Source organism: Pan troglodytes, chromosome 7 (genome assembly GCF_028858775.2).
Source record: "Pan troglodytes isolate AG18354 chromosome 7, NHGRI_mPanTro3-v2.0_pri, whole genome shotgun sequence".
In the NCBI taxonomy this organism is placed as follows: Eukaryota; Metazoa; Chordata; class Mammalia; order Primates; family Hominidae; genus Pan; species Pan troglodytes.
In genome coordinates, this window is record NC_072405.2 from 50693087 (window position 1) to 50717426 (window position 24340).

Consider the following 24340-nt stretch of genomic DNA (forward strand, 5'->3'; position numbering starts at 1 on the left):
TTGAATTATCATCTCTCACTACTTGTGGGATCTTGAATCAATCAATCACTTACCCCCTGGGGACCTGTGTATTCTCATCCTTAAGACGAGATGACCTAAGAGTGACACTCTTGAAGTCTGGTCAGTCTGAAATGAAATTCCCATAAGGGGCTGGGCGTGGGCTCAGGCCTGTGATCCCAGCACTCTGGTAGGCGCAGGCGGGCGGATCACTTATGCCGTGGAGTTCGAGACCAGCCTGGAAACATAGGGAGATTCCCGTCTTTACCAAAAAAAAAAAAAAAAAAAAAAAATTAAACTAGCCGGGCGTGGTGGCGCGCTTCTGTGGACCCTCCTACTCAGGAGGCTTAGGCAGGAGGACGGCTTGAGCCCAGGAGGTCGAGGCTCCAGTGAGCCAAGATCGCGCCACTACACTCCGGCCTGCGGCATGCCTCAAACCTGGGGTCCGGCACCCTGCGGCCTTTTCGCGGCCGCACCCATGGCAACAGTTAACTAGCAACCTCGCGCATTCTCGCGAGAATGAGTCCCCTCAAGGGCACAGGTGCGGTCCCCTGCCTCTTGGGCCCCCAGTCAACCTCACTGTCCACACCGAGCCCTCCTGGGCACGCGCGCTGCGGAGCCGGACAGTTGGTGGTGCTGGCTTGGCCCGGCTGTTCGTCTCCGCGCCTTGCTCCGAAGCGCGCGACCGTGGCGCGACACGCCGGCGCACAGGCGCTCTCGGGGAGGGGCGGCGCGCAGGCGCGGCTGGGGGGGGTGCGAGGCTGCGCAGGCGCGGACGGCGTTGGTTTGAAGACCTTCAGCGTTGCCCTGGCGGAGCAGAGGCAGGCCCTCGGGGTGGAGGTGAGGAGAGCTGAGGCCGCGCGGGCTCCAGTCCCGGAGAGCGGTGGGCCGCGGCCGAGCAGAGCGCCAGGCGGGAGGCGGGCCTAACGGAGGCTCTGTGGGCAGGGAGCAGGCTACCGGGGCGCGGGGGGCCGGGGCCGCTCGCTCCCGCCGGGACCCGCCCGGGCCACCTCAGGCGATGGAGCCGCAGCACGGCGGGGCAGGTGGCCTCCGGGCGCGGGCAGCGACCTATCCCGCCGGCGTGTGGACCGCACTTTCCTCCCAGGGGTCAGCTAGAAAGGAGATCGGTTCTAGGGAAGTTGGATCCTCGAACCCCACACCCGTCTCCCGCCCGTCCCTGCCCCCTCCTTACGGCCGAGGGAGGGTGCCCTGCGTGCAATTCAAAACGGAGAAGCGAGGAACGAAAAGGGCTCTGTACTGGCTGTCAAGTTAGTGGCTTTGTAAAGCAGTAGCACCCGGCTAACGCCTTTCCGCGTCTGCGTCTCCTGCAGCCTCTGTGCAGTGTGCACATCTATGGGCAGGTGCATTCTGTAGAGCTGGTGGAGACGTGTGGTTGTAGCTTTACTCTCGAGGAACATGAAGTTTCTGTTGTTCTCGATTTTTGCTTGATCATACTAGCAGTGCATTTCCCATCAGAGTCATAGGCCTGAAAAAGTCAGCTTGAACTAGGCAGAATTGAGGTCAGTTAGTATACTAAACCAGCTACGTGACTTTTGCATAGTATCTGGTACTGGTTTTGAAAAATAAGAAAACAAAATGCTGAAATATTGTAAATAGTCCCTAGACGTATATATGGTGCTTCTAAACATTTAAGTGTATCTTTTCTCGGCAGTATGAAAAACCAGACTGTAAAGCTTTAACATTTCTATTTCAATATATACTGCCTGCATTTCTATACTTACTTCCCAAATTACAGACTTCTGGCAAAATTTCAACAAATATCAACATCAGTTGTAATCATAAAGAGTAATATCAAATTGCAATTGGGATAATATAAAAAGCCTAGAATTGATCACTTTAGTACAAGGGATTGAATTGTAAAATAATCGTTCTGTAAGTGAATTATGAAACCTGGTAGCTTAGAGCAAAGTTTTACTATGGAATGAGTCAGTACATTTATACTACCGTTTCCTCTTTAATTTTTTTTCTTTTTAGTTTTTTATACTAGTCTCTTTATATCATAGTGTCTGTCATATTTGACAGGTTTACGTTAAGGAACAAAACTTAAATGCATTCCCATTTAAGTGCATCATATGTATATGTTTGGTATGATGGGGTAGGCAGAAGCTTAGCAGAAGTCTGGATTAAGAGCTGGGCTATATATAAATAAATATGAGCTTAAATGTGTAGATCATTCAGGCGTAGCAATTGCAAGGGCTAGCTGGTACTCTGGATTTTTCTGACATATGGGCTAATGGCACTGCTAGAGGTGGCTCTGTAATTGGTTAGACATAGCTTTTGAGTCTGCGAGAGGAATACAGAAGAACCTGCTGCAGAAAGATTTCCCATGATACAAAGAGGGCAAAGGAATGAGATAATCAGCAGTGTTGATAGCTCTGAGAATTTGATATGAGGGTCATATTACCAGTAGCAAAGCTGGACAGATTTTTAGTAGGCAAGATGAAAAATCAAGGCACCTGAGGTTTTTGAAGGCTTTAACTTCAGAGTTTACACTAACTTTTGGTAAGCAGGTTGCTGCAGGTAGAATCTGTCATATTTCTGGTTAATGGGTAAAATTATAGCACTTTAAGAAGAGCTTTGAGAGAAGATATATTCTAGATGAATACACTTCAATTCGTATGGTAAATTCTTATTTTAAGAACTGAATTTCAGAGGAGAAAAATGTTAACCCTGAGGATTTTGATTGCATCTTTTAACAGTTTCTTTAAAAATTTCCATTGTTGTCTTATACAGGTCTTTGGTTTCATAAGAGCCTGAGAGAGATTTTTCTAAGGTAAATTTTGCATATATTTTTAAAAGAAGTCCAGTTTAACATAGCATCTTTTTCATCCTGTAAGAACTTACTTTTCTTTGAAATGCAATCAGAAAGATGACCTCTGAATCTCACGGGAAAACTGTTTTATTCTCAGTATTCTGGAAAGGTCTGTTTTTTAAGGAGCAGACTGCTGTCTCATACCTTTGATTGCATTAAAGCATTAATGATACACAGGAAGAGAAAACTGTATATCCCTTCTCACAGGATTAAACAGCAGAAGAACTGTGGGTGAATAAATACTAAATAGTTATTTTTATTCCTTTGCCCTGTTTTTCTTTATAAGATATGTGTAACACACCAACATACTGTGACCTAGGAAAGGCTGCTAAGGATGTCTTCAACAAAGGATATGGTAAGTATGCTATTGTAACTTTCCAATTTGGGGTAAAGGTTAGTGTTGAATGCCTACTGTGTGTAAATACTGTGTTAGTAAAATAAGGGTAAGTCAGCATTATTCCACTTCACAAGATTTAAGGGGATAACTATTAACAGGCTGTTAGACCTCATTCTTTAGAGGCAGAACCCCTTACAAGCATTAAAAGCAATTATATACATATACAAATGCATATACATGTCCATATTTAATGTTATCTGGAATGTAGAATAATATATATAACATTTATGTCTCTTTGTCTGGCCCTGAGGACAATTAAATTAGGGGGTAGAACTTTTCCTCCCTCCAAACAGTGGCATTGTTTTTATGAAAGTGACAACATAACTTTTGACTTCTTTGGAGTAATGTATATTCTGATCCTAAATAAATATTTTTTAGGTTTTAAAATTTAACTTAAATTTATGTGCTGTACATATTTGATTTTTTCTTATTAACTAGTAATGTTAACTATATTTTAAACGATATATATAGCAGCACACTATTTTCAGCAATTTTGATTCTTGGAATAGTGCATATTCCTTTCATTTATTTTTTTCTTTAACTTACATTTTAAAAGTATATCTTTATTCATTTTGAGTGCTTGAAAATTATACTGCATTTATTTGGTTATAATTCAGTTTCTTGAGGAACTCTCACCCAATGAAAATACTATGCATTTTTCATATGGAAGGTACTATAGGCTATTTCATAATTTCTGAGTTGCAAAAACTAGTGAATGTCACATTTTGTACATTACTGTGTTTTTGTGTGTGTGTGTATAGGCTTTGGAATGGTCAAGATAGACCTGAAAACCAAGTCTTGTAGTGGAGTGGTGAGTATCTAATATATTTTTAATGAATGTAACATAATTAACTTAAAGGAATCTGTTTAAAATCATGACAGTCTAGTTACTTGAACCAGCACCATGCTGTCTTCCCCACAGCTTTGTCCGCTCAGATTCTAAACAGCATTCTTAGCCAATTAAAATAAACAACCAAGTTGAATTTTTGAAGAGACCTTTTGTGTTTCTCACAGTATACTACAGCTTTCACTCAGAAGATGTAGAATATATATTTTTTGACCCATGTCATATGTTTATACTTTCATGAATATGTATATGGGCACCAAAAACCTTACTTCCATGATAATGGGTTCATGGAAATTTTATTACCCTTTTACAAAAACAAATTAACTTTACTCTGCCCCTTCATGATTAGTTGAAACAAAATACGTAAATAAAATGTATTTCTGCATGTATGCATGTACATTATTCTACAGTTTTTAACTGATGTTTATAAAGTTTTTTTTATTGGAAGTAAAGACTACAGTAAAGGCTATGTTGGCATATTTTCAAAGTATCATTAACAATAGCTTTTGGCTGGGCGCAGCGGCTCACACCTGTAATCCCAGCACTTTGGGAGGCCGAGGTGGGCGGGTCATGAGGTCAGGAGTTCGAGACCAGCCTGGTCAACATTCTGAAACCCCGTCTCTACTAAAAATATACAAAAAATTAGCTGGGTGTGGTGGCACGCGCATAGTCCCAGCTACTCGGGAGGCTGAGGCAGGAGAATCTCTTGAACCTGGGAGGTGGAGATTTCAGTGAGCCGAGACCAAGCCATTGCACTCCAGCCTGGGTGACAGAGTGAGACTTTGTCTTAAAAAAAAAAAAAAAAAAGGCCAGGTGCGGTGGCTCACGCCTGTGATCCCAGCACTTTGGGAGGCCGAGGCGGGCGGATCACGAGGTCAGGAGATCGAGACCATCCTGGCTAATATGGTGAAACCCCGTCTCTACTAAAAATACAAAAAAATTAGCCAGACCTGATGGCGGGTGCCTGTAGTCCTGGCTACTTGGGAGGCTGAGGCAGGAGAATGGCATGAACCCAGGAGGCAGAGGTTGCAGTGAGCAGAGATCGTGCCACTGCACTCCATCCAGCCTGGGCAACAGTGCAAGACTCCATCTCAAAAAAAAATTGCTTTTATTTAATAAATCTCAGCAAGTAGGTTAAGTTTTAATTTACCTTACTCTGATTTCTCCTCATTGGCTGCATCGTTTTTGGTATTTATCCATTCAAACCCATGCAAATTTTATTTCTGAATGTATAATTAGAAGGACAAAGGCATGTGGAATTCTAATGATACTGTGTATAATCATGGTTTGTGACCATCATTCTTTCCCTGGGTTTCTCTAGAGTAAATAAATATATATGCACCTCCCTTACTAAGATGGGCACGCTGTGTATATAGTTCTGTTAAAATAGAAGAATCATTCTCATTTTGTGTAGGTTCCAGAATTTGCTCATTAGGTTTGTGTTGCAAAAATTATCAACTAAAATTTTATCTCCCTTTCATGCTGCTGTTGTGTGGTAATATTCATTCAGATGGTAAGAAAAAAAAGCTTATTCGTATGCTTGTTTTTATGGCTGCTTTTGGTTTCTGGTATTGATTTAGGATAAATTTCAATCATTGTTCCAAATTTCTTAGATTGTGTCTTGATATTTTTCTCATATGCTATCTACTTAACAGTAACATTTTTGTTTGTTTTGTTGCTTACTAAGCATTTAATGTAGAGCTATATGCATGTTATATGCATGTTATAAATGTGTTTTGCACTTGTTTGACCAAATTATGAAATTAGACACAAACTGAACTGTGAATCGTGAGCCTGGAACTCAACTTAGAACAATTCTAGCTTTTTTTCTGAGATTTGTACGTGTGGCATTTTAGATTCGTGACAGACCTTCAAACTAAGAATTGATGCTGACAAGGGAGAAATGTAGACTACCCCTCTACCTTAATTTTGTGCATAAGGCTTTTCTAGCACCAAAATTAAGATTTGCATTTGTTATACTTGTCAAGTTTGTGAAAAGTAAATGTAAAAAATAAAACACTAGATAGTTGGATCTACTAAAAGAAAAATGTCACGTTAAAATAATTATGTGAACAGTTAAACATGATTAACATGTTATCATTTTTTTTTACTAAGGCCTTCCCCTAAATGTGCAACATGATACTCTCTTTGAAACCATTCTGTGTGGTGTTGATAAACAGAACATATCTTCCCAGTTGTCTCATCTGCCTGTAGAACTAGAGTTAGGGGGCAGGGCATTTGTTAAGGAGAGGATTCATGTTGCAGGCAGTGAAAAAGACTGGTCAGGGTTGGCAGCATCTCATTACTGTTGGCAGGATTTCAGAAATGCTCCCTAAAACAGGACCAATCAGAATGTTTTTTCTTGACAGTTCATAGATTGTCAGTGACAGGTGCTGTCTGCTTTCCCCAGAAGGAGGTCTATTTCTAATTGCTTATTGTCATATGACTTAAAGGGCACTGAACTAGGGCAAAGGATGTATTTTATTTTATTTTATTTTTTTGAGACAGAGTCTCATTCATAGTAACTGTTTGATAGCACTCTTAAAGGTAGACAGGATAGAAAGGGGGAAAGAAAGATAAATTATAGCATTCTACTTTATTTTGAAAAATGGGTAGTACTTTCAAATATTGAAATTGTCTAAGCAGAAGTTTTGCAGGTTTGCACACAAAAGCATTAAAGTTTTCACAGCAGTGTGACTGTACTTAATGCCACTTCACTGTACACTTAAAACATTATTAAAATGGTAAAATGTATGTTACATGTATTTACCACAATAAAAAAAAACATTTTTAAAAGGAAGTAGTAAAGTGTTGACCCTATTAAAAAGGAGGAGGGCAGTATTTTGGGATTTTTAAGGACCTTGAAATTAACTGATAGTTTGAAACATATAGCAGAGAACTGATAATCTTTTTTTAGGTCATGAAAGTAAAATGTTTAAGATACAATATTTTTGGTCTTTTTAGTAAAGGCATTTGTTTTCAGTAAAGATACTTCTTTTTTAAAGGAGAGAATTTAGGATTACCATTTAGTAAGAGAGTATATGGAACAAGAGATATTAATAAGAGAAGTAGAGTAATGGAAAGATCTGAAACTGGTATTGAGCTGTCTCACTCCGTTGCCCAGGCTAGGGTGAAGTGGCATGATCTCGGCTCACTGCAACCTCTGCCTCCTGGGCTCAGGCTGGGACTACAGTCACGTGCCATCATGCCTGGCTAATTTTTTGTATTTTTTGTAGAGATGGGGTTTCGCCATGTTGCGCAGGCTGGTCTTGAGCTCCTGGACTCAAGGGATCCACTCGCCTTGGCCTCGTAACATGCTGGGATTACAGGCATGAGCCACTGCGCCTGGCAGAACTGGTTAAAATATTTAGGGACTGGAAAAGCAAGGGGAAAGGAGGAAAGAAGTTGCTCTAGAGTAGGGCTGTGGCAAGCAGTAAATGGTATTGTTTTTGATGCATTGAACACTGCTTTCCAAAGTGAATATTTTCTATTTGATGAGCTAATTTTAAAGTAATTATTTTTTCTTGCTTACCAGGAATTTTCTACTTCTGGTCATGCTTACACTGATACAGGGAAAGCATCAGGCAACCTAGAAACCAAATATAAGGTCTGTAACTATGGACTTACCTTCACCCAGAAATGGAACACAGACAATACTCTAGGGACAGAAATCTCTTGGGAGAATAAGGTAAGAGAACGCATTAGAAGTTATTCATAGGTTCAATTTATCTTGTAGATTGAATGATGAACATACCCCAAATATAATCAAAAGAGATCTTACAACCTATCTAGTAGCCATATTTTTTCTCTGCATGTGGCCTTTTTTGATGTCTTATGTTTCTAGAAAATAAGACTTTGTTTGTGAGTACTCTAATTACTATATTACATCTTTGTTCTGACTGGTTCCCTGTTACACAGCTGAGCTTCTCCTGGGTAGAACAAACTATTTGCGGAAATTTGGTTTAGTTTTGTAATTGTTGAAAAATTGGCTTGACAGAAAAATTTTTCTAAAATGTTCTCATGTTTTCAAGGAGAAAATCTATTAGATATTTGTCAAGTGCCCACTATGTACAGGGCACTGTTTTTGATAGAGATACCATGTATAGATAATGTACATGCAAAACTGAGTAAAATGACTTAGCCTGCTTGTTAAATGTCAGGTTATCTCATTACCGCTCTTTCAAGAGAGTATCAAGATGATTTTGTTGTATGGGAATTCTGTTTGGTTTTGAACTGTATTTTATGTAACTTGCTAAAATAGGATTTGCCCCATTTTTTGGGGTGAGGGGACAGGAGGATGGAGAGCTTACTTATTACATAATTTAATATTTTGCTTTCTTGAATGACTCCTTTTTTTTTGTTAAAGAACTCAGGAAACTTTAGAATTGGTTTCTTGAGTTGGATAAATGATTGAAAATTACTAATTATTTATTTTAAATCTTTGTTTTTCAGTTGGCTGAAGGGTTGAAACTGACTCTTGATACCATATTTGTACCGAACACAGGGTAATTATTCAAATCCCATTTCCTGAAACGTTTTTGGAGCCTGAAAGGGTAGAGAGCTTTAGAATAAGGAGATATAGTGCAAAGTTCAGAGGCAGGAAGAACTCAGAAGGTTGCTATAAGGAATATTGGAGACCTTGTATAGGTAATACAGATAAAGGAAGATCCCTCCCCACCAAGGCAGGATGAACAATTTGAAAACTGAATAGATGAGCAAAAATGTATAAATGTATTTCAGAGAGACACATGGTAGAAAAAATTTAGGAGCTAGAAGAGTCTTGAGACCATAGATGTATCTTAAGCAATTCTGAAGATTGATGGACGTGGTATTCTGCTGAGAAAGTTAATTCCTTTTGGCTGGGCGTGGTGGCTCACGCCTGTAATCCTAGCACTTTGGGAGGCCGAGATGGGTGGATCATGAGGTCCGGAGATGGAGACCATCCTGGCTAACACGGTGAAACCCCATCTCTACTAAAAAATACAAAAAATTAGCCAGGCATGGTGGTGGGCGCCTGTAGTCCCAGCTACTCAGGAGGCTGAGGCAGGAGAATGGCATGAACCCAGGAGGCGGAGCTTGCAGTGAGCCGAGATGCACTCCAGCCTGGGCAACAGAGCGAGACTCTGTCTCAAAAAAAAAAAAAAAAAAAAAAAAGTTCCTTTTTTTTTTCCCCCTCACCCTCTCTTATGGTGCTGAAAAGTTAATTTCTTAAGAAGGTGATCTGGCTCTCAGATGCTATAATGATTAGTTCTGCTGCCTACTTGATTTCTTAGCCTCTGTAAATCCCCCAACTTCTTGACCTCAATTTCCTCGTGAAAAAAAGGAGGATTGTGTCATTTCCTATCTGCCTAATGCGGGTCCATGCTATCTGAAGGACGGAGGTTGCTAGATGAATGCAAAGTGACATTTGTCTCAGCCGTAACAACAGGTGTGTTCTTTTTGCCACACACTTCAGTTATCTTTAGGACAAATATTCTTTTCTTTTTTTTTTTTTTTTTTTTTTGAGATGGAGTCTTGCTCTGTCACCCTGGCTGGAGTATAGTGGCACTATCTCAGCTCACTGCAAACTCTGCCTCCTGGGTTAAAGCAATTCTCCTGCCTCAGCCTCCCAAATAGCTGGGACTACAGGCATGCACCACCACGCCCAGCTAATTTTTGTATTTTTAGTAGAGACGGAGTTTTACCATGTTGGCCAGGATGGTCTCTGTCTTGACCTTGTGTTCCGCCTGGCTCGGCCTCCCAAAATGCTGGGATTACAGGCATGAGCCACTGTGCCCGGCCAGGACAAATATTCCTACAAGAGGCTTGATTGGAATAGGGTTATTAAGAACTAATTTCATTTTTTCAGTATTGTCCTTCAAAAAAGCATGCTTCTCTCCATGATAGGTTAATAATGTATATTGGGGATTAATTCTTTGTGGCATTTGGCATTTGGAAACATTTAAAGAGATTTGGCTTCTTGTACGTCTGTATACATACACCTTCAGATTATTAATTTGGCACTGAAATATCTTATTCATTCTTTTTTTTTCTTTTGAGACGAGTCTCGCTCTGTCGCCAGGCTGGAGTACAGTGGCATGATCTTGGCTCACTGCAACCTCTGCCTCCCAGGTTCAAGTGATTCTCCTGCCTCAGCCTCCCGAGTAGCTGGGACTACAGGCGTGTGCCACCACGCCCAGCTGATTTTTGTATTTTTAGTAGAAACGGGGTTTCACCATGTTGGCCAGGATGGTCTCAATCTCCTGGCCTCGTCATCCGCCCACCTTGGCCTCCCAAAGTGCTGGGATTACAGGTGTGAGCCACCACACCCAGCCTCTTATTCATTCTTATACTTTTGTTCATGCTTTTATGAAATAAATCATGAAGTATCCTATCATTTGAACTTATAATGAGTAATAGATGATAGTAGTCTATACATGTCTAATCCTAACAAAATTATATTTGTAGAACTAGGTCATTTGAAATGTTTTTACTATATATGTGGCATGTACCAAAATAATATTTACATTGGGAGATGAGAGAGAGGATCTTACTCTAAAAATTCCTAGACAGTAGTAAGAACTCATGTTGTTTTCATCATTTGCTTTTGTTTGTTTGTTTGTTGCAGAAAGAAGAGTGGGAAATTGAAGGCCTCCTATAAACGAGATTGTTTTAGTGTTGGCAGTAATGTTGATATAGATTTTTCTGGACCAACCATCTATGGCTGGGCTGTGTTGGCCTTCGAAGGGTGGCTTGCTGGCTATCAGATGAGTTTTGACACAGCCAAATCCAAACTGTCACAGAATAATTTCGCCCTGGGTTACAAGGCTGCGGACTTCCAGCTGCACACACATGTGTGAGTGTTTATAATTTATTCCTAAGTATCAGTGCAGTTGCCCAAAATATTGTAGCCATTAGCATGCTGAGAAGTGATGGTACTCAGATTTAGCATGCCTTGGTGAATATCCATCCTTGCGGTGCTATCCTCATAGCAAAACCTTGCCAGGAGGCTGGTGCACGTGGTGTGCAGGCTGTGCTGCTGGTGGTCACTGGCCCCTCAGCCTGCACCCCAAACTTGAGGAAGCTCCAGCCTCTGTAGAAGAACCACTGGGATACAGGGAGCCCAGAGCATGGCTTACCTCATGGTAAGATGACCCTTTGGAGATGTTACTGCTTCCTCTGCTGCCCTCTCATCTTGACAGTATCTGGAAGCAGGTCTGTTTGGGTCACCAACAACCACCACCAAATTGATCTGAGCATCCTGGGACATCCCGGTAATTCTGTGGAGGTTTCAGGTATTGGTATTCTCGGTTGGAACCCAGGTACCGCTAATGCATTCAGAAGTAAGAGGTGCTCTGAAAGAGTCCTGGGATTCAGTTATGTAGGCTGCACCATGTTGGTGGGATGAATCAGAACTTTTACGTAGTATTTTATGTTGAGCCTACTGGACACTGCTACTATACCAGGAAGAAAAAGCAAAGGGCAAACTATGTGTTTTTAAACTGTTGCAGATTCCTCTCTGCTAGATGCTCTAATTTACTTATGATGGCTAAAACAAAGGCAAGCAGTGGTATAGACAGTTACTGAAATTGATGAAATAGTATTATCAGGAAAACCATGTGAAAACCCAAGGACTCACCTCTGGCATGCTTGGAAGCAATAACTAAGGTGGTTTTCTGGAGCAGTGCACCCTAGGTATCGTAGGAGGGTGCTTTCTAACTGTAGGATTGTGTTTTAAAGGAAATCCAGAATTGGTTTTATTCCTATACCTCTACCTTTTTATTTTTTTGCAGAATCTTTATTGAACTCTACTTTGAAGTTTCTAAGTTCTATGAACTTCTCAGAGACCTATAGATTATACTTACCCGAGGTGTCTGCCTTTGTGCTTAATTGAATTGTCTTAAGAAACTCACATCATGTGGAGGAGCCAAGTAAATGGATCAAGTGTTAACGTTTTAATTAAGCAGTCATTACTGGCATAGCTGGATTTAGTTCTGTGTTTTGTTTAGTAGTCATTTATGCTAGAAATTTGCTGAAATCTATAGTTACAAAATGGGATCCTTGTGTAGATAGTCTTAGAATTTGTTTTCGTACCATAATAACAATGGTACAAACTAGATACTTATGACGTTTTCTTATCTATGAAAACAGGAACGATGGCACTGAATTTGGAGGTTCTATCTACCAGAAGGTGAATGAGAAGATTGAAACATCCATAAACCTTGCTTGGACAGCTGGGAGTAACAACACCCGTTTTGGCATTGCTGCTAAGTACATGCTGGATTGTAGAACTTCTCTCTCTGTAAGAATGTGCTGCCAGATTGGATCTGCTCTTATGTTTGTGTCTAAGTTTTCAGAGAATGTTGTGATATGAGTGTAGTTTGCTTGTTCTTTATTAATTTTAATAAGCCAGCTCATTGTGTAGTGAAAGGAATATAATGTGGCCAGGCTCACGCCTGTATTCCCAGCACTTTGGGAGGCCAAGGTGCATGAATCACCTGAGGTCAGGAGTTCAAGACCAGCCTAGCCAACAAGGTGAAACCCTGTCTTTACTAAAAATACAAAAATTAGGTGGGCGTGGTAGGTGACGCCTGTAGTCCCAGCTACTAGGGAGGCTGAGGCAGGAGAATTGCTTGAACCCTGCAGATGGAGAGGTTGCAGTGAGCCAAGATCACACCATTGCACTCCAGCCTGGGTGACAGAGCGAGAGCCTATTTCAAAAAAAAAAAAAAAAAATTATGCTTGACGTCAGGAAATAGGGGTTCTTCTAGTCCTAGCTCTTCCTGTATATCTGTTGTCTGACCTTGTCATTTTATCACTTTGGCCTCAGAATTTTCTTATTTGGAAATTCATGGGATTAGATGACTATTTCTGTTGCTGTAGTAACTCTTATTAAAAATAACACTGAGCTGTTAAATTTCATGTACTGTACTAAGGGCTTTATGTATATTATGTCATTTAACGCTCACAACCACTCCATGTGGCGATTAGTGTTATCCTCATCCCTGTTTTACAGATGAGAAAACTGAGCCTTAGAAAGGGCAGCTAACTTGCCTAAGGTCACATAGTAACTGGCAGTGCCACAATTGAACCTAGGTCTGTTTTTCTGTCACCCAAGTTCATGCCGTAACCACTGTGAGAGATTGTCAGCTGGTATCTCAGAGAATTCAGGGTGTTTGGTTGTGTAGTGTTTAAAAATTTTGCTTGAGGCCTTGAAGCATGCATTCTCAGGGTACGTTCTACCCCTACAAGTCCTACTGACTTCTTAATCAGTAATTCCGGCTGGGCATGGTGGGTCACGCCTGTAATCCCAGCACTTTGGGAGGCTGACGCAGGGGATCACCTGAGGTCAGGAGTTTGAGACCAGCCTGGCCAACATGGTGAAACCCTGTCTCTACTAAAAATACAAAATTAGCCGGGCATGGGGGCGCATGCCTGTAATCCCAGCTACTTGGGAGGCTGAGGCAGGAGAATGGCTTGGACCCGGGAAGCGGAGGTTGCAGTGAGCCGAGATCGTGCCATCGCACTCCAGCCTGGGTGACAAGAGCAAAACTTCATCTCAAAAAAAAAAAAAAAAAAAAATCAGTAATTCTAGATTGGCCCTAGGGTGCTTTTAGCATTGGAAACCTAATGCACAAAGTGATGGTTATATTGGACTGATCTGTAATTCACTGTTTTCTGTTATTATTCTATCTCTTAATCTTAGGCTAAAGTAAATAATGCCAGCCTGATTGGACTGGGTTATACTCAGACCCTTCGACCAGGTAAGTAAAGGAATTAGTAACAGAGGGGTTGAGGTGGAAGGTGATAGAGAAAACAATGAAAATAACCTGCAGAACAACCTGTAGTCACTGTAAGTTGATTCGGACCATTTTGTAACATTTGGTTGTTCAGACAGAAAACAATACAGATCAAATACTTTTGCATTAAAAAAGTATGTATTTCTGACTATAATGTGGTCACTTTGGCCTTTGAGTTTGGTTGATCACTCATTGCCCTTAACCCTGAACTTCAGAGAAAGTTTGCCATGATCATGCTTTCCTCATTACACATCAGATAGTTATAAATAACCGATTGAGTAATAGCTGTTTGCTTATAGCTCGTATACCCAGCTACAATCCACACCATTGATTCCATCTGTTGTTTCTAGAAAGTTCAGATCTAATTGTAATACTTGTTTCAAGTGATTGTGGTGTTTTCTTCTTCCTAGGAGTCAAATTGACTTTATCAGCTTTAATCGATGGGAAGAACTTCAGTGCAGGAGGTCACAAGGTTGGCTTGGGATTTGAACTGGAAGCTTAATGTGGTTTGAGGAAAGCATCAGATTTGTCCCTGGAAGTGAAGAGAAATGAACCCACTATGTTTTGGCCTTAAAATTCTTCTGTGAAATTTCAAAAGTGTGAACTTTTTATTCTTCCAAAGAATTGTAATCCTCCCCACACTGAAGTCTAGGGGTTGCGAATCCCTCCTGAGGGAGACGCTTGAAGGCATGCCTGGAAGTTGTCATGTTTGTGCCACGTTTCAGTTCAGTTCTGAAGTGTTATTAAATGCGTTCCTCAGCGACAGTGTAGTGTCATGTTAGAGGAGACGATCTGACCCACCAGTTTGTACATCACGTCCTGCATGTCCCACACCATTTTTTCATGACCTTGTAATATACTGGTCTCTGTGCTATAGTGGAATCTTTGGTTTTGCATCAGAGTAAAATAAAATAAACCCATCATATTTGGAACATAACTGCTCATCTGACTTGCTGGTGATGGTTTTCTTACCTTTGATGTGATTTGTTTTAAGAAGCACTTTCACAGGCGAAATTTGTGTCTAAAGTATCAGGGCTCCCGTCTGTCCCTTTCACTTCACTGACCCCTGCTCTTCTCTTGCTCTCACAGGGCAGGCTGAGGAAGGAAGCAGTGAACATGGTTGTGCTGGGGAGTGGCACATCTGTTGTGCTTGTGGTGTGACAGGGTTGCTTCACCCCGGGAGTTGTGTGCAGCTGCTGAGAAAGTGTGGATGTGAGCGGGTGAAAAGACTGTTGAGGGACGAGTGCATTTGGGGAAGCATGGGGAGGAGAGACGGTGGGAGGAGGCCAGAGCTGGGTGGACACTTCTGGGGCTCCTCCTGGGCTTCAGAAACATGATTTTTGATTACTAGTATAGAAAAATGATAACCAAGGAATGAAGTACCAGTTTAGAGAAGAAATGAGCAGACTATAAAATCCTCAGGGCTCACTGGTAAATCATCTTCCTAAAAGTAGAACTCCTTTTGAAAATCTTTTTTTTTTTTTTTTTTTTGAGTTTAAGAGCAGAGGTTTAATAGGTGAGAGAGAAGAGAAAAGCTGTCTCTTGCAGAGAGAGAGGGGGTTCCTGAGTGGGTCTTCAGTTTTGTGATGAAACGCACAGGGTTTTATAGGCTAGCTTGAGGAGGTGGTGTCTGATTTACATCGGGTCTGAGAGATTGATAGGACCAGGTGTGCTGTTTGCACAAAGAAGCTGGCCATCCCACCCTAATCTTTTATTATGCTGATGGGGTCTCTACCTGGCTGGTGCCATGTTGCCTGCCTTTTTACTGCACATGTGACAAAAAGGAAGAGGGAGCCTCCATGTTGAACATGCCTGGCCCCCAGATAGCCTTTTCCTATTGGCACAGCTGCTGGCATGCACCTGTGCAAGCTTCCAGCTTGCTTATCTATGCTTGCAGCTTGATTTTCTTCAGGCTGCTTTTTGTTAGAAATGATTTGGGGGCTGCTTTTTATTAAAAAGAAACCTTACCAATGACTCTCTTACCCTCACTATCTGCCTAAATAATTTCTTTCTAGCTCCGGTATCATTTCCCCTATAAGGAGTGGTAACTCACTGCTGTTAGGGGGTGTTGGATGATGACTCTTTCTGGCTACTTCCTGCTGAAGAGGGGTGTCATGTGGGGAACAGCAGTTAAGGCTCCTCCTGGGGTTGATTTAAGGGTCCTTGGAAGAAAGGTGTGTCCATGCGTGGCTCCATCTGTAGCACCATCTGGACGTTCCGTCTTCAACATTCTTTCCGATAAATGTACTTTCCAATCCTGGACGGGACCCCAAAATGAAGTGGCATTGTTGTCTGGGGTAAATACCCGAGGTTCGTTGTCCCATGCCAAGGAAATCGAGGACATGGACACACAAGAAGTGAGTTTAAGAGTGAAGGTTTAATAGGCAAGAGAAAGGAAAGAAAAGCTCTCTCCTGCAGAGAGGGGCTCCTGAGTGGGTCTTCCCTGCATGTCTCTTTTTAAAAATTACAGCAATGCAGTTTGCTGTTTGAATTTGTTTCTAAACAAGTTCAATTTAGAAGTAAATAAAAGTGAAAATTCTCATTCTTCTAATTCCTGTTTCTTCTGCCACTGACAGTTTGATATGTCCTTGAAGATATGTTTCAGTATTATGTAAATATCTATTTATATATACAAAACGTTAAAATGGATACCTTGGCTGGGCGCAGTGGCTCACTCCTGTAATTCCAGCACTTTGGGAGGCCGAGGCGAGTGGATCACCTGAGGTCAGAAGTTCGAGACAAGCCTGGCCACATGGTGAAACCCCATCTCTACTAAAAATACAAAAATTAGCTGGGCATGGTGGTGGGTGCCTGTAATCCCAGCTACTCAGGAGGCTGAGGCATGAGAATCGCTTGAACCCAGGAGGCAGAGGTGGCAGGGAGCCGAGATTGCGCCATTGCACTCCAGCCTGGGTGACAAGAGTGAGACTCCATCTAAAAAAAAAAAAGGATATCTTGTTTTGCAGTATACTATTTGTTCACATCTGCTTCATATTTTTGTTATTTGCATGCTTTAGTATAAATGTGACATTATTTAACTATTCCCCTTTTTTGCTTATATTCAGTTTTTTGCTTTATAAACAGTGCTGCATTGAATGTCCTTGTCTTTTTTTTTTTCTTTCTCTTTTTCGACATTGAGGCTCGCTCTATCTCCCAGGCTGGAGTACAGTGGCACAATCTTGGCTCTCTGCAACCTCTGCCTCCTGGGTTTAGGCAATTATCCTGCCTCAGCCTCCTGAGTAGCTGGGACTACAGGCGTCTGCCATGATGCCTGGCTAATTTTTTTTAGTAGAGATGGGGTTTCACCATGTTGGCCAGGCTGGTCTTGGACTCCTGACCTCAAGGAATCTGCCTGCCTTGGCCTCCCAAAGTGCTGGGATTACAGGTGTGTGCCACTGTTCCCGGCCCCTTGTCTATTTCTGTGACTGTTCCTGTGCCAGCACTGCCCAGCAGAGCTTTCTGGGTGATGAAGGTGATCTGTCTCTGCACTCTCCTGTGTGGCAGGCACTAGCCACATAGGACTATGGAGCACTTGAAATGCAACTAGGGGAACTGAAGAACTAAGATTTTAATTTAAATTAAGTTTTTGAAACAGTCTTGCTGTGTTGCCTAGGCTGGAATGCAGTGGTGTGATCATGGCTCACTGCAGCCTCAACCTCCCCAGGCTCAGGTGATCCTCCCATCTCAGCCTCCTGAGTAGCTGGGACTACAGGCTCATGCCCGCACACTTGGCTAATTTTTGTATTTTTGTTTTTTGTAGAGGTTGCGTTTCACCATGTTGCCCAGGCTTAATTTAATTTTAATTAAATAACATGTGGCCAGTGGCTACTATATTGGATATTGGACAGTGTAGTTCTGTAAGATAGATTTCTAGAATTGAAATTGCTGAGCCGTAGGGCATATGCATTTGCTAAGTAGTACAGACTTGCCCTCCAAAAATTTTGTACCAATTTCTGTTTATACCAGTGGTGTTTGAGTGTCCGTTTCCCCACATCCTCAGGTTTTTTTTTTTTTCAATTTTAATTTTTATTTATTTTTTGAGACAGAGTCTTGCTCCAGTCACCCAGGCTGGAGTGCAATGGGGTGATCTTGGCTCACTGCAACCTCCGCCTCCCAGGTTCAAGCAATTCTGCCTCAGCCTCCTGAGTAACTGGGATTATAGACGCGTGCCACCACGCCAGGCTAATTTTTCTATTTTTAGTAGATATGGGGTTTCACCATGTTGGCCAGGCTGCTCTCGAACTCCCAACCTCATGTTCCTCCCGCCTCAGTCTCCCAAAGTGCTGGGATTACAGGCGTGAGCCACAGCGCCCGGCCCATCCTCAGTAATATTTTGACTGTTACCTAAGTTTGAAGTTTTTACGTTTTATGGGTGAGAATGATTGTTTTATTTTGCTTTCCCTCCATGGCCAGTGAGATGGAACTGTGTTGACTGGTTATTTACAGTTCTCCTTTGCCCGTTCAGATTCCTTGCTGCATTTCCAGATGAGTTGTCTTACAACTAGACACATTTGCTTTTTGAAAAATGTCAGTGCAAGGTATCCCCCCCAAAGATGATCTTAACTAGACAATATCCTTTACCCAAATTAGGGGTAACTGGGTAGGAACTAGATGGCATGTATGTCAGAAAACATCTATGATACCAACCACATGACAGTTTTATTTCTCTGATGTTATCTTTGTGAGTTGAACCACCATTACCAGAGATAAAGTAAAACAAATGGAAAAGGGGTGAGAAGGGGTGAACTGTAACTTAGTATGAGTCCAGTTCACCTTGTGTCTCACTGGAAAGCCCTTCCCTGTAGCGCGAGGGTGGAGGGAGCCCCATGGGCTGACCGTGGCTGCAGGCATCCCTCTGGGGTGTGGGGGATGAATGAGCTGCCCAGGACCCTGGCTCTGTGTCAGAGGCAGGACTGTTCCACCTGCACGTAAGGGACAGAGAGGAAGTGGCAGCAGGGGAACCCTGAGGCCTCTTTGTTCCTTGGGCAGAAGTTATTTGTATTGATGGCCTGAAGTGGATGAAAGGGATATGCCTCTAGGTTTGTATTAATATTTTATTTTTAAAAATGTGAATGCAAATATAGAAGAAAATGCTCCAAAATGTTAATATTCATTATCTCAGGAAGGTGGAATTATAAATATCCTTATTTACTGTATACTTTTCCAGTTTTCTAAAGCAAGTTTCGCATTATTTCTGTAATCAGGAAAAAGCTCTTAGGACTGTTACAGTTTGGAGGAGGCAGAGGCCCAGCGGCTGCACGGGCGGGCAGGCATCCCACGTGGAGCACGGTTCCAGCCTAGGCGAGACGCCCTGGCTTCCGCTAGCCGCCCTTAGCGAGGCTACCCCGATGGAGGGTGACGCAGGAGGACGAGTGTTTCTTGTGGTAAGAGACTAACAAGCATGGGGTTTTTCTTTTCTTTTCTTTTCTTTTGTTTTTTGAGACGGAGTCTCAGTCTCAGTCTGTCGCCCAGGCTGCACGATTTCGGTCCCTGCAACCTCAGCCTCCTGGGTTCAAGCGATTCTCCTGCCTCAGCCTCCTGAGTAGCTGGGATTACAGGTGCCTGCCACCACGCCCAGCTAATTTTTTGTATTTTTAGTAGAGGTCGGGGGTTTCACCATGCTGGCCAGGCTGGTCTCGAACTCCTGACCTCGGGTGATCCGCCCGCCTCGGCCTCCCAAAGTGCTGGGATTACGGGCATGAGCCAAATGTTAAGGGAACGCATCCTATTTTACATACCGATTTTCCCGCAAGTCACCGGGAGGATGTCACTGTGCATAGCTGACCGTCGTCCTGTGCCGAGGGTCTGCTCAAGGGACAGAGGAGGACGGTGCTGTCCTGGGGTTTCGTCTGGCTTCCTGTGCCTGTCCTCGGAGGCTCGCTGTTACCTTTCTGAGCCTCAGCTTCTAGCGCAGGGGCTGGGAAGGGAGCTCAGAAGGGGCCGGAGCCGCGCGGCCCCCTGAGCGTTCTCGGTAAACGCTCGGGGTCCCCACTCCAAGCCCGGCCTTCCGCATGCCGCTTCCTCAGCTACCCTTGAGAAGCAAAGCCCCCTTTTCCCTTGCCCACCACGCCAGTGCTGGCGCTCAGGTGCTGCCTCCCCTGTAACCCACAGCCCGGTTCTGGGTGCAGGCGTGTGTGTTAGCGCGAGGGGCGTTTTCACATCCCGCGCGCCCTTAATCGTGGGCTCCTCTGCGCCCCAGCGGCCTCTCAGGTAAGGGTGGTCGGATACTAGCGCCACCGGCCTTGCCCAGCTTTGAACAAATCGTGGCCGCGCGGTGGTTCACGCCGGGAATCCTAAAACTTTCGGAGCCAGAGGAGCCCTTAAGCCTAGGGATTCGAGACCAGCCTGGGCAACATAATGAGAACCCCGTCTCTTAAAAAACAAAACGAATTGTAAATTAGGACAGGGTGCCATTGGATGGACTTCCATGAATGTCGCTTTTCCCACTGAGAAAGGCCCAGTGAGGCTGTGGCTTAGGGTGAGTCACCAGCAATGTCGGGCTGGGCAGGCCTCCCCTCCTGCCGAGGTTGGGTGGTCCGGAGGAGACGGGGGCGCCTCCCAAGGGGGGCTGACTCCAATACGCCCAGTTCCTTCTTCCCCAACGTAGTTACCGAATACACTCCTTTCCTCTGGCGGAGTGGATTAAAGGGGGTAGGAAGCAAAAGTGGATTTCAAATGGGGTCCAGTCACGTGGAAGGAAGGTTAAGGACGGGGCTCAGCATTCCCGTGCAGTGTAGGCACAGTCAGCTCTGCCCCTCTCCGGGATCTGGCGGCCCACCTGGGGTGGGCGTCCAGGCCTGGGGCTAGGAGAGTGGAGCGTGTTCTGCCCGCCTTCCGACCGGGCTCATAACCCGCCCTGCTCCGTAAACTGCCACTCCCACCTGCCTCCCGGACGGCTGCCTCCTGAAGCTCTTTCCCGAAGCATTTCTCCATCGCAGAACTCCCTCTTGAACTCCAAACCTTTATTTCAAGCTGCCTGGCAGACGTCTCTTCTCGGAGATTCTGCAGGCATCCAGAAGTCACCGTTCCCCAGGCGGAAACTGTGCGCTGGGTGCCCTTCGCACGTGGCGTCTCGGCCGCATTGCCTCCTCTGCTCTGACAATTCCTCCCGACCTCTCCCAGCTCCAGTGAACACAGCCTCGGCGGCAAGCGTTGTGCTGCAGCTGCGTGCCTGTCTCCCCTCTGCCCATGAGCGCTGGAGGCCTCTCTGTCTTCATTCCAGCAGCGGCCAGGCTGTCGTGTGCCAGGTGATAGGCACTGGTGGATGATGATTGCTGAACAGGAGCCCTCAGGCAAGCGGGCCTGGTCGGGCCTCCCAGGCAAGGGGATTTCTGCTTAGGGACCGAGGTTCTCCTTCAGCAGGCGCTCATAGTTCCCTGTGACCACCAAAGAAACACAGACCATTCCTGGCACTTCTGAGCATTTCTTGCAACTCTGAATTATGGTATAATTAACACTCAGTGAGGTGACTTCACTGCTGCAATTGAAAGGGCCAGAGATAGTCTGATAGGCCAGAGATAGTTGCAATTAAACTCGACACCACCAGGTGCCGCTGTTGTTGCTGCCAAACAGAGATGCCCACAGCTTCCTCGTCCGTGCTTTCTGCCTGGAGCCCTTTAAGTCCCTCTTTTGACCTCCTTGCCCCACTCCCTACCACTCATTGCAGTCTCTAATTAGGGTCAGGTTTAACCTCTAAATGGCAAGTCTTGGGAAAAGCAAGGAAATTCTCCATCTTACTCTGGCCCAAATCCCTTTTGCTGTGTAAGCAGATTTTGTTCTAGCCACACGGAGAGCTAGAGGTCATCCTCACTGAGTCTGAAACCCTTCACTTAAGATCATATTGAATTCTCGTGTTTCCTTTATAAAAACAGGCGGAATGAGCCCTCACCCTCTCTTCCTAGGCTTCCTTTCCAAGCTCCTAATCACCCCTCTCAGTGCTCCTTCCTGGAACTTCCTCCCGGGCCTACCCACAGTCCCCTTTTATGGAGATCACAGCTGTGGACGGGCCTGGCCGCTGCTGAACCGGAAGACTCCAGATAAGGTCAGGAAGCCTGAGGCCTGCCCTGGCCCCGGATGAGTTGGCCCCGAAACTTTTTCTCATTCTGGGCTTTGGTGCCTGCAGTGGCCGGCCAGCTCCACGTGTTTCAAAGATCCAGTAAAATAAGGGAAATGAAAATGTTTCAGAAGGGTGGTGGCAGGATGATGGGATGTAGGTGACTTTTTTTTTTTCATAATATTAGTCATGCTTTTTTTTTTTTTTTTTTTTTTTGAGACAGAGTTTCGCTCTTGTTGCCCAGGCTGGAGTGCAATGGCATGATCTCGGCTCACTGCAACCTCTGCCTCCTGGGTTCAAGCGATTCTCCTGCCTCAGACTCCGGAGTAGCTGGGGTTATAGGTGTGCACCACCATATCTGGCTAATTTTTTTGTATTTTTAGTAGAGACAGGGTTTCACCATTTTGTCCAGGCTGGTCTTGAACTTCTGCCCTCAAGTGATCCACCCGCCTCGGCCTCCCAAAGTGCTGGGGTTACAGTCGTGAGCCACTGCGGCTGGCCTATTGTTTTTTCAATATAATGAAGGATAAAAATATTTAAGAGGGTGACAGTTAATCCAAGAGCAGAGCTCCACTGCCTGCTTATGTAACCACATTCTATGGGTTTCCCCAGTCCCCCATCATGCAGGGAACTGATTTGCTAGCGTCCTTGTCTCTAGTGGTTTTGTTTAACTGTGGTCTCTTTTCTATTCCTTTTCTTCATCATCCCATTAATGCTCTCCTGAGAGCCATCCTCCTGAGGGGACTCACCCATAAAAATAAAGGATTCACCCACAAGAGAGGGACAAATGCTTGCCCGAGGAGCCCGTTTGGTGCCAGGCCCTGGGGTGATCCCTTTTTCATGCCGATGCCCTGATACCTCACACTCCCGGGAAAGGGTCCCTTGGCCCACTTTGTACACAAGAAAACTGGCTCTAATAGGAGCGATGGAAGTGGCCCAGGGTTAGTGAAGCAGGAGCTGAACTCTGAGCCTGGTTCTGCCAGACTCCAGGAGCCTTCAAGGCACCGGCAAGTGTGATTCCCCCACGGGCAAGCACAGTCCAGCAACAGCCTTGTCCTGGGATGCCTCAAAACTCACTGTGCCAGCTACACAGAGGGCCTTTTCACCACCTCACTTTGTCATCAAATAAACCCAGAGGCCAGCGATCTTTACATGTCATCCTGAACTGACTTTAAATGTTTGCTGATTTTAAATGTTTATTCTGCAGCTTGAGATCTCTACTGCTTAAAAATTCAGCTTCTTTTAAGAAGGCGAGGTGGAGAGGGCTTATTTAAAAAATTGTCTTGTTGAAAATGAATCCATTGTGTTTAGATATTTGCTCAAAAGTTCATTCCTGGCCCGAAGTGGTGGCTCACACCTATAATCCCAGCACTTTGGGAGGCCGAGGCGGGTGGATCATGAGATCAGGAGTTCAAGACCAGCCTGACCAAGACGGTGAAACCCCGTCTCTACTAAAAACACACAAAAAATTAGCCGGGTGCGGTGGCAGGCACCTGTAGTCCCCACTACTCAGGAGGCTGAGGCAGGAGAATTGCTTGAACCTGGGTGGCAGATGTTGCAGTGAGCCGAGATTGTGCCATTGCACTCCAGCTTGGGTGACAGAGTGAGTCTCCGTCTCAAAAAAACAAAAACAAAAACAAAAAAATACAAAAAAAAATTAGCCGGGTGTGGTGGTGGGTGCCTGTAGTCCCAACTACTCGGGAGGCTGATGCATGAGAATCACTTGAGCACGGGAGGCAGAGGTTGCAGTGAGCTGAGATCACGCCATTGTACTCCAGCTTGGGCTACAGAGACTGTCTGTCTCCAAAAAAAAAAAAAAAAAAAAATTCATTCCCTTTGGAAAAGCAATAATAAAGTAAAAGACCATTGTCTCAGAACTCAAGCTCCTCTGACAGCATCCAGATTTCCCCGCCTCAGAGGAGCCCAGACAGCAGGAAAGAGGCGTCTCTAGGCCTCCCCATGGTTCTGTCAGGTGGAGTAAAGGGATCCCATGAAAAGAATCGCAGTGAGCAGCACTGCCCACACCGTCTGTGTGAGGTTCCCTCTGTCTGAGGACTCTGCATTATTAGAGGAAGAAGCTGGTGAACTCAGGAAAGATTCTCTGGGTAGAACTGTGGGCTGGTGGCCCAAGACAGGGAGCCTCTGCCAGCGTCCCCTCCAGCTTGGAGATGGTCCATGCTTGGACTCAGCTGACCAAACCCTCCCAACCACCTCGCTTGGCTCCCTGGGCACTCTGCTTTCCCGCCCTTGGCTTGCAGCACCCCCAGCCACCCACAGGAGCCACCTTGCAGAGGGAGGGGTCCCAGGTGAAGTGACTTCCCTCCCTCGCAGGCCATCGGCTGGCCAGGTGGCCCTGTGTGTCAGATCACAGCGAGGCCGGGCAGGGGTGTGGGTAGGCGAGGCTTCTCCCAGAACTGCCACTGAGGTGCCTGTG

General features: G+C 44.5%; 2 protein-coding genes across 5 annotated transcripts in view; one reads left to right on the forward strand and one right to left on the reverse strand.

Moving 5' to 3' along the window:
• The window catches only part of DKK4 (dickkopf WNT signaling pathway inhibitor 4), a 17389-nt gene extending 16675 nt beyond the window's left edge, over positions 1–714 (reverse strand). Inside the window, exons 1-2 of one of the 3 annotated variants that reach the window (XM_009455276.5) lie at positions 573–714; positions 54–235 (exon numbers count right to left, since the gene is read on the reverse strand). The gene's annotated coding sequence lies outside the window, so the exon portion shown is untranslated. Of the gene's footprint in view, positions 1–53; positions 519–572 lie in introns of those variants that run through there. The other 2 variants (XM_001144036.6, XM_054656699.2) reach the window with 2 other exon arrangements.
• On the forward strand, positions 583–14790 carry VDAC3 (voltage dependent anion channel 3). Of its 2 annotated transcripts, none has more exons than XM_001138480.5 (10): positions 583–837; positions 2752–2791; positions 3117–3185; positions 3989–4038; positions 7610–7762; positions 8527–8579; positions 10682–10909; positions 12205–12355; positions 13760–13817; positions 14264–14790. In XM_001138480.5, exons 3-10 carry the CDS (start codon positions 3119–3121, stop codon positions 14353–14355), a joined length of 852 nt encoding a protein of 283 aa, XP_001138480.2. In that variant the 5' UTR covers positions 583–837; positions 2752–2791; positions 3117–3118; the 3' UTR covers positions 14356–14790. The 2 variants fall into 2 exon arrangements, with proteins under 2 accessions (XP_001138480.2, XP_054512673.1); XM_054656698.2 differs by having other exon boundaries at positions 699–837; positions 13760–13821; positions 14264–14618.
• The last annotated feature ends 9550 nt before the right edge of the window (positions 14791–24340 follow it).

What these genes read in the sequence shown, in the direction of transcription:
- VDAC3 (XM_001138480.5), top strand. Translation starts at nt 3,119, where the DNA reads ATGTGTAACACACCAACATACTGTGACCTAGGAAAGGCTGCTAAGGAT. An exon ending in AAATCTCTTGGGAGAATAAG is followed by an intron (nt 7,763 to 8,526) that starts GTAAGAGAACGC and finishes TTTGTTTTTCAG; the next exon opens with TTGGCTGAAGGGTTGAAACT. An exon ending in TTCCAGCTGCACACACATGT is followed by an intron (nt 10,910 to 12,204) that starts GTGAGTGTTTAT and finishes CTATGAAAACAG; the next exon opens with GAACGATGGCACTGAATTTG.